This window comes from Mesoplodon mirus (genome assembly GCF_964341445.2).
Source record: "Mesoplodon mirus genome assembly, chromosome: 18".
Classification (NCBI taxonomy): Eukaryota; Metazoa; Chordata; class Mammalia; order Artiodactyla; family Ziphiidae; genus Mesoplodon; species Mesoplodon mirus.
The window spans coordinates 32,330,914-32,342,324 of record NC_138994.1 but is presented as its reverse complement, the minus strand read 5'-3'; the positions used below and the strand labels follow the sequence as shown (position 1 = coordinate 32,342,324).

Here is an 11,411-nt window from a genome sequence, read left to right as displayed (position 1 = left end):
ACCACATATGGAATGTCAGGCGGAAACCACGTACTGCCCTGTGCCTTTTAGAAGCAAATATTCTACTGGGGACGACAATCACAGTGGAGAACTCAGAGCCTTGCGCCCTGAAGACATCAACCGAGGAGAGGTAGCGCCCAACCCCAGCTTGGTTGGCGTGCGCGTGCGGCAGAGGCACAGCCTGGGCGACCACCCCTCCTCCGGCACTACTTGGCCAGGAGAGAGTGGTCATGTGCACATGCGCACCCCCTGCACACCACACAACCCCCCAAGCAACTGCCATGGCCAAAGCAGAAGCGACTAGCATGACATCTGCATCCAGGCTGGGATCCAGGTTTGCTCTGGAGGTTGCCCTTCTGTGGAGGCACCTCAGAGGAGCAGACGGAAGAGACACCGGTTCCTGGGACGCCTGGTCCTACAATCCCAGGTGGGATTCCCAGCTCGCCTACCCTCCCCCCCCCGCCACTTCCTTGCTCTATATGTAGGTCGTTCCTTCGCTTCTCGGCTTACTAGAAACCAAATTCTTCCGACTGAAGATATGATTGACCTTATTTACAAAACAGAAATAGAGTCACAGGTGTAGAAAACAAACTTATGGTTATGGCGGGGGGCAAGGGAGGGGAGGGATAAATTGGGAGATTGGGATTGACATATACACACTACTATATATAAAATAGATAACTAATAAGGACCTGCTGTAGAGCACAGGGGACTCTACTCAGTACCCTGTAATGGCCTATATGGGCAAAGAATCTAAAAAAAGAGTGGATATATGTATATGTATAGTTGATTCACGTTGCTGTACAGCAGAAACTAACACAACATTGTAAACCAACTCTTCCAATTAAAAAAAATATCTACTTGAGGCCTGAATGATGGTAAAGAGACTCGTTCCAATAGCCTACAAACACTAGTGTACGCTGAGCTGCTAACGTCTCTTCACCTCACCTTTGCTGTGCCGCCAGGGCTGTGATCCTTCTGCTACTGTAACATCAGCCGTTTTCTTCACTAAAGCAGGAAAACCTACTGCCTAACAGTCGGTTCCCCCAAGGGGAGGAAGCTGTTCTCCTGCTGCAGCTGAACTTTGGGGCTGCTAGAGCAGTTCTGTGAGACTCAGCTGAGAAGCTGAAGCAGGAAGGAAGGGGATGGCAGTTGCCCAAGAAGCTTCAGGATCTACTCAACGTAGATGGAGAACTCCATGTATCTTCTGCAGCCTTGGCTCAGAGGCCCAGAAAGAGCCAGGAAGGCTGCTGAGGTCCTCAGATACCCTGCTTGCTTTGATATTCCATCAAGAAGACAACCTTTCCCCAAAGCCACACCCTTGAGCAGTGCCACCAAGTCACACCAGTGCCCCTTTCTCTACCCTTCAGAGAATACCCGGGAAAGAAATATAATAAAAGGGAGCAAAAGACCAGGTCTTTTACCATCTTCTTGTGTGGGTGATCCGTCCTCTTCTTCTAGAACCTCATTTCCCTAGGACAGAAGGAAGGCACTGTGAGTCCATAAAGCAGTGAAATGAGTCTACTGATGGTCAGAAGACAGAACTAATCACCCTCATGGTATCCATACATTTCCTGTCTGTGTGAGATGGCTGGGAGGCCCAGCAGAGGCAGATTTTGCTTGGCGAGGCAGGATCGGCCCGTAGGGACCAGGTCTGAGGCACGTTCCAGAGGGACCAGGTCTGAGGCACCTTACAGAGGGACCCTGGGACTGTCAGGATTAGCCTTGGTTATAGTTTAGCTCACACTGTTTCTCTCAGGTGGAAATCAAAGTTGTCAAATGAAAAAGCAAACCGTGAGATCATAAAACTTTCAGGAACCCTTTAGGATCCCCAATCCCATCCAGATACTCCTTTGAGAACATCTGGCTCAAGAGAAAGTTGTAGAGTCCCCACTGGGAGCTGGGCATTCCATATACTTCAGGCACACCTCCGTCAGAGCACTGCTCACGCTGAGTTATAACTCTGATTCCTCCATCAGATGGAGCTCCGGGATGGGTGGGATGGGTGGATTGGGGGTGTGGGCAGGCAAAAGCCATGTCACTCGGTCTTTGTGTCCCCCAGTGCCAGGAAGATGTGAGATGCCTGTGCCAGGTAAATACTAAGTGAATTGGAGGACAAACACCCTCTCAAGGGTCTGGCCTGGAAGACTTCCCTCTGGAACTCACCCCACGCCTATTACGCTGAGACCAGCGCCCTCTGCTAACCGGACAGTCCCTCTGCTCTGCACCCTGCCTCTAACAGATCCAAGTGCACCACCTTGGAAGGCTTCTTCCAGAAGAGCCCCCATCCTATTTGCACCCTGTGCCAGCGCCGGCAGTCCCTCTGACCGGGGAGGGGCACCAGCGTCCACCTTGCTCTTACCTCTGCATCCTCCTCTTCAGCGGTGGCGACGAGGCCCGCAAAGTTGCAGTCTGGAGACGCCGCTGGCGTCACCTGCAAAGGAGCAACAAAAGTCAAGGTGCAGATGCCACCGGCTCTCCTACCCAGCTCGCCTGGCAGCAAACCCAAACCAAGTCCTCAGGACAGAAGTGGTGCCACATGGAAGATCACATCTGAGGGAGTCTGTGATTCAACAACCCGGTACCGTGTTTTCCAGGGCTCCCCTCCCGAGCACTGGGGGGCTTTGCCGATCTCCCTGGCAGGCCCTGGACTGAGCTCCTTGGGACTCGAGTACAGAGCAGAGCAGAGCGGCGAGGGCGATCCCATGCTCCTCTCTTACGTCTCCTTCTTCTGAGGGGGTCCTGCTGGCGGCCCGGGGGCAGGGGAGAGCCTCCCCGTCCTCTTCCGTGCCAGGGGCGATGTAGGAGCCGGACATGGAGGAGACGGTGTCGGTGCTGATCTGGGAGGACACCATGGACATGACCTTCCTTCTTCAAGTCTGGGTCCCCAGTATGTTGAGGGGGGCAGAGGCGGGGAGAAGAGTGTTTCCTGCCCTCAGCTCAACTCTTCATGAGGCCTGGCGCATTTGCTTCAGGCCAGCATGGAATCCCATCCCGGGGGCCTTCCCATCACTGGAGCTGAGAGTGGCCTGTCCCGAGGGCAGACGGGGAAGGTCTCCGAAGCCTGAGTTCCTGAACATTGCCCCTCATCCCTTTCCTGGCTGGTGATACATGGGGGAGGGAGGATAGGGAAGAGGTGGAAAGTGAGGAGACAGAAAGCTAGCTTCTTGCTTTGGGAAGGGACTGTACCACACCTGAGGGTGAAGTGGCTGAAGGGCTTCTCACCTCAAAAGTGGAGATCAAAGGAAATGCGAAACCTGCCCAGAGAGCTTGAGTCATGGGCTCAAAGCCACACAGGGCAAAAGAGAAAGGACAACTCAGTGCAACATGGGGTCCTGGATTGGGATGTTGGAATGGAGAGGAGCATTCCTGGGGTGATCTGCAAGACGTGAAGGGGGTCTGCGGTTACATGGGATTACCAGGTCAGTGTTCATTTCCTGATTGTGATGGTGGTACTGGGATTATGGAGGTGTGTCCTTGTTCTAAGGAAACACACACTAAAGTATCTAGTGCTAATGGGGCAGCCTGTCTGCAACTTACTGTTAAGGGCGCAAAATATATATTGACTGGGATTACAGCGAATCTCTAAATAAATACGGAGTCACTGAACGTTTTTTCAAAAAGCCACCCAGCCAAGGGCCGGGGCAGGGATGAATAGGAGGGACAGGATCCACTCACGCTTCCCGCCTCCTCCACCGCCAACCCCCAAACGCTGCCTGCTGAAAGGGTGTGTGAAGCCCTGTGTTCTGGCCGCTTCGGAGCCCCCTCTTAGCTTTGGCTGCTCGTTGGCAGCATCCATGGACCCTTAAAAGTGCCAGTGTTTGGGTCCCAGCCCCAGAGACGCTAGTCCCAAGCATAGGGATTTTCAGGAGCTCCTGGGGATTCTTCCTGGCAGCCAGAAGCTTCTTCAGCCTTTTCTTACCTGGCAGGCAGTTCTGCCAGCCCCTGACCTTGCCCCTCTTCCCCCAGCATGGGCCCAGGCAGAGGGTGAGGAGGGGGGACAGTGACCGGCCCCACCTGTCAATCCAGGATGTACCCCTTTTGGCGGGGGCTGGAGGCTGAGCCTGGGGACCAGTGGAGAGGCTGGAGCCCCCATGTTCCCCCAGTGCTGGGGAGCGTGGGGAGGAAGGCCGGAGGGTGGTGGGGAGAGGGAGGGAGTCGTTGCTTAGGGGGTGAAGGGAGTCTCAGAGGGAGGTTGGGGCAGCCTCCTCAGCAAGCGGTGGGAAGGGGATGGGCTGCCTCCTGAGCTCTGTAAGGCCCCAAGCCGCCTGGCCCTGCAGTGTGCGCACCCTTCGAAAATATTTTGAGTAATTAGCAAGGGAAAGCAGCAAGTTGGCGGGGGAATGCCAGGTTGTCCTGGAGCCAGCCTCCAGTGCAAGGAAAGAAAGGGGCCTCAGGAGAAAGGGGCCCGTGGAGGCTGGGCAGGATTGTGTAGGACAGTGCCCGTTTGTGTGTGTGTGTGTGTGTGTCTGTGCGCACGTGCACGTGAGTGCTGGGGGAAGGGGCTGTGCACCACAAGGGCGTGCTGGCGGGGCCAGGTGCAGGCTCGGGGGAGAGATGGGTTCCAGGCAAAGCTGGGGTGAGGGGGTGGAAAGGTGCCTGCTGAGTGTCACATATTTGCTGTGCCTCAGTTTCCCCATCAGAACTCTGGTACGTTGATTCCTCACAGGCTGGAGCTGTAGGGTCTAGGCACCCCGTCTTCTGTCTGCCCTGATGGCCTCCCTCAGCCCCAACCTGCATTGGAGGGAAGGCCCTGGGTGGGGTGAATGAACCCCAGGGTGGCAAGTGGGGCCCCAGGGGCTGGGGCCCTCTGACCTCACACCCTGTCCCTTCAGGAAGGGACCAAGGGAGGGAGGAGCTGGAGACAGGCCCAGGCGAGGACCGCAGGTGAGTCTGGGCAGGCCCTCAACTTGGGCGAGGTGGGGAACGTGAGCCGAGCCCTGGGCAAGAACGGCCTTTGTGAGTGAGTCCCCAGGGCCAGGGAGGGGGCTGTGCCTCCTTTGCCGCCTGCTCCTCGGGGCTGTGGGTACAGTCTCCCCATTGCACATAGAGAGGTGCCGAGGCCCTGGCTGCAGGGGACCCCCGAGGGCCGCCTCTCAGCCCCTTTCTCTCTGGGCACCCAGAGATCCTGAGGAGTGCATCAGGGGACACTCTGCAGGCCTTTGGTGCCCCCCATCTTCCTCCCAGCCATTCCCCCTTGGGCCGTGGCCTCCCCAAAACTGGCCCATGCTTTTCCCCAGAGAAAGTTGCAAGCAGGTCCATTTTGAGACTTTTTAAAACTTTAGTTTTAAAAATGTTTTTATTGTAAATCACTTTCTATGAAAAAGGTTAAATTGCCCGATGGGTTAGGAGAGTGGATGTGGGATGCAGCCCAGGGCGTTTATGGTGGAGCAAGACACTCCCCTGCAGGAGTGCAAGCAAGGGCACGGGGCCATCCCCCCATTCCTGGTCCCAGTGGTTCTAGCAAGCACTGCGTCCCTCCCAGTTAAGCCTCAGCTCTAGCTACACTCACTACATTAGTCTGTCTGTCCCCTTTCCCTGTGCAGCTTGGCTGCCCCAGCCCCTAACCCCCAGATCCCCATCTCCCCGCTGCTCTCAGCCTCAAGTTGGGCTCAAAGATTAGGGACACATACCCTCTGCCCCACCTCTAGGGATGAAGCCAGAAGATCCCAGAGGCCTTAGAAAATCTCCTGGCTCCACCCGGCACCCCGGCCTCCTTTCTGTCTCCTCTCTCTTCCCCCCTCCGCCTAGCTCCTCCTCACAGACTGCCGGGAGAGGCCTCTTGGGTGTTCATTTGCAGTCACCTAATCAGCATTGGTTGTACCTGGGAACTTGCTCTGGATAGAGACCTGGGGAGGAGAGCAGGAGAGAGAGAAGCTTGGAAGCTAAGGTGTTCTGGGGCGGGCCCTGTACTGATGTTTCCAGCTTGGCCAGGGCCCCTCCAAGCCGCAGCTCTCATAGTGCAGAGGGCCCTTAGCGTGTCTCTGGGGCAGGGAAGAAGTGGATCAATGAAACACTGTGTGTATGGGGGGCTGGGGAGCGGAGGCAGCAATTTGGGTCCTGGGCCCCAATTCTCAGCCTGCTGGACTAGAATCTGAGGATGGCCAGGGCTGGGGGCCGTGTGGCCTGGTGGGGTGAGCTGGCCCAGCCCCTGCCTGGGCGGTAGGGTGTCCATGGGCCTGCACTGGCGGGGAGGGGGGCAGTCTGGGCCCAGACTTCGGTGCTGTCTGGAGGTGGGGAGGGCCTGGCTTCTTACAAGAAGGCGCCCAGGCTGGCCCAGTCATGCAGGTCAGAGGCCAGTGTGGCATCCCCGGCCTCAAAGAGGGGCTCGGGGGGCAGGGAGCTACGGGTGCTCTCGTCCCAGGGGTGCTCCAGGAAGGATGTGGCCAGGAAGGTCTCATCAAAGTCCAGGCTGTCGGTAGCCTGCTCCGCTGGAGGCCCCCAGGTAACAGGGCAGTCGATGTGGTGGCCATGGATGGTGAGGTCCACGTCCCCGTGTGAGGCAGGGCTCAGCGGCGGGATCAGCTCCGAGATCTCCAGCGTGCCCAGCTCCCCGTCCAGCGTGCCAGCGTCCAAGATGGCCTCCCAGTCAAAGTTGCCCTTGAGGGGTTCCAGCTCACCCTGCTCCTCCTGGGTCAGCAGCAGGGGGCTGGAGGGCCGCGGGACCTTGGCCTCCTGCTTGGGCAGCGGCTGTTGACGCTTGCGCCCCAGCCTGCCCTCGCCTGCACCCCAGCCCGCCTCCCCAGTGGCCTCCTCGAACTCCCGCAGCAGCTGCTGGGCCTCGGTGCTCACGGTCAGTGGCCTGGCCCATGGGGCAGCGCTGGGCTCTGGCGCGGCCTGGCGGGCAAAGGCCGGGTGGATGTGGACTGGGGGCAGCCGCTGCTTCTTCAAGGCCCCACTCAGCAGCCGCTCGGCGTACTGGGGGTCGATGCGCCAGAAGCCCCCCTTGCCTGGCTCGTCCTTCTCCCGAGGCATCTTGATGAAGCCCTTCTTCAGGGACAGGTTGTGGCGGATGGAGTTCTGGACACAGGGAGGTAGGAGAGAAGGAAGACAGCTGGGAGAGTGGGTGGGGTCAGTGATGGGGGGCTCCTAGCGCCACTGCCAGTCCCACCACCACCTTCTCTCCGATGGGGGCAGGGGAGACAGAGGCGCTGCTCCGAGCGGGAGGCTCTGGGACACCAGCCACGGGGCACCAGGAGCTGGGAGTGCTGTCGGGGGCTTTTGTTCCCTTTGGCCAGGATATCTGCCTGCTCGGTCATCCGAGCCCTGAGCCGCAGGGTGGCTCTCAGTGCCAGCCTGTCCTGCCCTCCCTCCCTTACCCCGCTGCTTGCGGCCTCTGGTCAAAGGCCTTGGCTCCCCCAGGTCCTGGACGGCCATCTCCCTCTGCCTGGGCCTGGCTGGCCTTCTCTGTTTGTGAAATGAGTGAGTGGGTGTGAGGGTGTGTGTGTGTGGGGGGGGATGAAGTGTGGGAGGATCTGATGACTTTCCTTGTTTCTAGAGCCGGCTGCTGGCCTGGGCCCTCACCCACCATGTCCCCCTCCTCCCACCCCAGGCTCTGAGGCCTCAGTTGATTATTACCCAGCCAAGAGCATAGCGCTCATTCCTGGGGCCTCTCAGGCTTGGGGTAGGGTGGGGGGTGGTGGAGGGTCTCTGATTTCTCACCAAGGTTACAAATGGTACCTGCCCCAGGGTCAGGGCCCAAGCAATCGTGGAATAGCTGTGATTACAGGAACTCTGATCCTGTGACCTGTGCCACAGGGAAGGATCTGTGCATCCTCAGGGTCTCTGTCCCCAAGTAGCCCCTGATCCTGATGGTCGAAGAGGCTCAGGGCAGCGTGTGCCCAGCCTGAATCACCATCCTGCCTTGTTCAGGCCTGGGTGCACAGTCCAAACCACGCTGGGGCACAGGGGTCTGGGGCCTGGTGGGTGGGGCCGGCAGGTGAGTAGTGCCCCCTGGCAAGACTGGGAGGTTTACATGGTGGTCTGGGCCCCTTGGCTGCTCTGTGCCAGGTTCCGGAGACTTGGAACATGAAGCCAGTGTGGGAGGAAAGAGCCCCTGTGGAAAGCACGTGGCTGAGGTAATTGTCCCCCCAGGGAGGTTGATGAGAAGAGGGGGAGGAGTGTAGGCAGGAAACTAGGGAGGGCTTGGGGTGGGGGCTGGCACAGCAGCTTTCGGAAGGCCCCGTAGCCCTTCCACTGGGACACCGATGGCCTTCACACCCCGCAGCACGCCCCTCTCCCCTCCCAGAGCCCCTCCAGCCAACTGAAAGCAGGCGGGATGCAGAGTCTGGCAGGAACGATGCTCTGCCTCCAGTCAGGCCCTGACAAACTGACCTTGAGGAGGGTAGTGTCGAGGAATTGCAGGACTTGGGACAAAAATGTGTCCCTCAGTCCATCAACCTACCCTGGGGGGCTGTGTCCACGCATAGTTCAGCCCTGGTCTTTGGGCTGAGCCTGCCGGACGAGTGACAAGTTCTTTCCCCTTGAACCTCTATGTCGGCACCCCTGCAGCCCTCTGAACATCCTCCCTCCTCCGTCTCTGAAGTCAAAGGGGCAGCAGTCCAAGCACTGGGCTCCCTTGAGGTCCTTCCTGGACGGCCTTCCTCTCTCGGGGCCCTGGCCGTACCGCGCCTACTTGGCCTGCGGATCTGGGATGTGAGTCCAGTCCGCGAGGGCATGGGGAGGGAGGGAGGGAGTGCCTCCCTACCTGCCAGGTGGGATCAGCGTGGCGGAAGTAACAGAAGTTGTCCGTGATCCACTTGTAGATGGCCGACAGGGTGATCTTGGTGGCCTTGCTGGCCTGCATGGCCATGCAGATGAGCGTGGCATACGAGTAGGGCGGCTTCACGTGCGGGTTGGTGGCGTAGTCCACGTCGTCGGGAGGCGAGGCCTGCAGCCCCGAGGGGGCGCTCCGCGGCGTGCAGGAGGACGTGGGCTTGCCGGGTGTGTGCGGCTGCCCCAGGCAGGCGGGGTCCGCCGCCAGGGGAGACCCCGGCTCGGCCGAGCCTGCCAGCTCGTGGGAGCCGTGGGGGTCGGTGTCCCCCGAAGGCAGGGCGGGGAGCTCGGCGTTGAGAATGGAGAATTCCTGCAGCCACTGCAGGCTGGTCAGGCTGTCATTCAGGGCGTTGGACTCCTCCAGGCCGCCTTCCGGTCCGGCCTCCTCCGCTGCCCCTGCTCCCGAGACGCGTAGCCAGCTCTCCGCCATATCTGCGGGGACTCTCCGAGGGGGCTGTCAACATCCACGAGCCGAGCCGAGGGTGGCCGCCGAGCTCTCCGGCCCGCTGACTCCCGCGGCTTCAGTTACGCAGCCTCCCGGAAGCGGGCTTCCATCCCGCGATCCGGGGGTAGCCTCCTCCAAACGGAATGTGGTGCCTGCGGGGACCAGAGCGGGAACTGAGCCCTCTTTCCCCACCCCCGAGGGGAGAGTGTGGGCGAGGGGGGAGGCTCTTACTAAAATCCTTCCTGCAGCCGGGGAGGATCTTTTACTGCCGACGTCTGGGAAACAGAAGGTGTGCCCGGGGCTCCGACCCACACGGGGTTCGCCTCGCTCTTTTCCTCTTGGATCTTTTAGAGGAGACTTAATTAGCCCAACGAGGGAATAGTGTAGGGGCATGCGAGGCCACCCCTTTCTCCCTCAAAGCGGGGAATTAACCCCCCTCTCTCCGTCCACAACCAATGGAAATGGGGCGAGAGAGTCCAGGAGGGCAGTACGACGGGTCGGGGGGCGGGGGAGGTCGTCTGATCTTTGAAAAGGGATATTAGGATGGGGCTCAAGGGGAAGGAAGGAAACAATACAGAGAGTTATAAGGGGGTGGGAAGTGAGTGTCCCCCAAACGCCTCTGATGTCAGTCCCCGGGCCCTCCACTTCCGTCGGGGACGGATGGGAGAGCGGGCTGGTACTGACGCCCTCCCTTCCCACGGCCGGCAGCCCTCCCCGTCCCTTACCTGGCTCAGAGCGCAGCCCGGGCCAAAGGAAGCTTCTCAAAGAAATTCCTCCCACCGCCCACCCTCACCGCGGCTCTCTGCTCCCAGCTCCAGGGCCCAGCCAGCAATCCTCGTCGCCACTCACGCCCGCCGGCGCCTCTCTGAAAGCCAGCGGCTGGGGACCGGCACTCAGTAGCCGCTCGCAAGGCGTCTCCTGCTGCCGTGGCGACGCCCCGCCCATATAAACAGCTTCCGCTTCTGCCATTGGCCAGGGCATCTCCAAAGAGACCGCGGGCTCTTAACGGCTCTCTCACGCGGTAACTCTCTTCCAGCTCCCTCCTGCCGCCCTCTCCCGCGCGCGACCCAGCCCCCTACCCGCCACCGCGTCCCGGCTCCGCGCATTCCCGCCCGAGGGCCCCGCGCAGGGCTCGGAGAGGCGCGCGGCTCGGCGCTCCCGCAGAGGCCCCGGGGCCCTCGGCGAGCAGTTCGCCGCGGGAACCGTCCTCCGCCCCACCCCCTTCCCATCTGGGCTGCTCAGAGGTGGCGACGGCTCCTGGGACGCAGCCCGTGGCGCGGGGGCCAGGGCTGGGTGCATGCTTGGGGCTTTCCTTTCCTCTCCTCTGGGCTGCGAGTGGCACTTCCTCACGTTTCTGCGGCCTGTCCCGGTCTCCCGACCGAGTGTCGTCTTGGTGCCCGCAAGCAGGTCTGACTCTCCGATGCCACCTGCCGCTCAGGTCCGCAGAAACCGCAGCCCCGGTCGCAGGCACCCCAAGGCGGCTAGGGTAATCCAGTGTTTCCCGGTAAGCGCTCCCTCCCCGCCCCGTCCTCAGCAAGATTCCCAGAAGCTGACATTCCAGAGGCTTCTTCGGAAGTGCTCTCCCTCCTTTCCAGATAGCCGAGGAAACAGAGCCGTTGGGTGAAAGCCAGGAAAGCCGTGGACTTGCCAAATTCTTTGACTGGGGTCATTTGCCCCATTCATTTCACCAGCCTTTAAGTGACGGACTAACGGTGGACTGTGGTCCTTCCTCCTCCCCTCCCCCAGCCTCCCTCCCGTCACCAGCTTTCCTGCTCTTCAGTTATTGAGGAGCTGCAGTTGGAAGTTCTCTGGTTGAAGGGGGTGGGTGGAGGTGAGGGCTCCTTATCAGGTCTCTGGGCAGGAGCTGTGCCCGGGGGATGGTACACCAGCTCCCACCCAGAAACATGTCTTTTCCTCTACCCCTTGCCCTCTCTCACTCCTCCATGTCCAGCTTGTCTTGAGTCAAAGTTTTTTTTTTCTTCCCAAGTATTTATTGTTTTATTTTAATTTTTATTTTATTTTTTTATTAGTTTCTGCTTTATAACAAAGTGAATCAGTCATACATATACATCTGTTCCCACATCCCTTCCCTCAGGCATCTCCCTCCCTCCCACCCTCCCCATCCCACCCCTCCAGGCGGTCACAAAGCACCGAGCTGATCTCCCTGTGCTCTGCGGCTGCTTCCCACTAT

General features: G+C 59.6%; 1 protein-coding gene across 1 annotated transcript; it reads right to left on the bottom strand.

Moving 5' to 3' along the window:
* Positions 1 to 6,104: 6,104 nt before the first annotated feature.
* On the bottom strand, positions 6,105 to 9,205 carry LOC309793829 (forkhead box protein J1-like; the record flags this gene model as incomplete). Its single annotated transcript, XM_082604609.1, has 2 exons — positions 6,105 to 7,020; positions 8,708 to 9,205. The coding sequence occupies 2 exons, from the start codon at positions 9,203 to 9,205 to the stop codon at positions 6,253 to 6,255; spliced, it is 1,266 nt and encodes a 421-aa protein (XP_082460735.1). The 3' UTR covers positions 6,105 to 6,252.
* Positions 9,206 to 11,411: the final 2,206 nt, after the last annotated feature.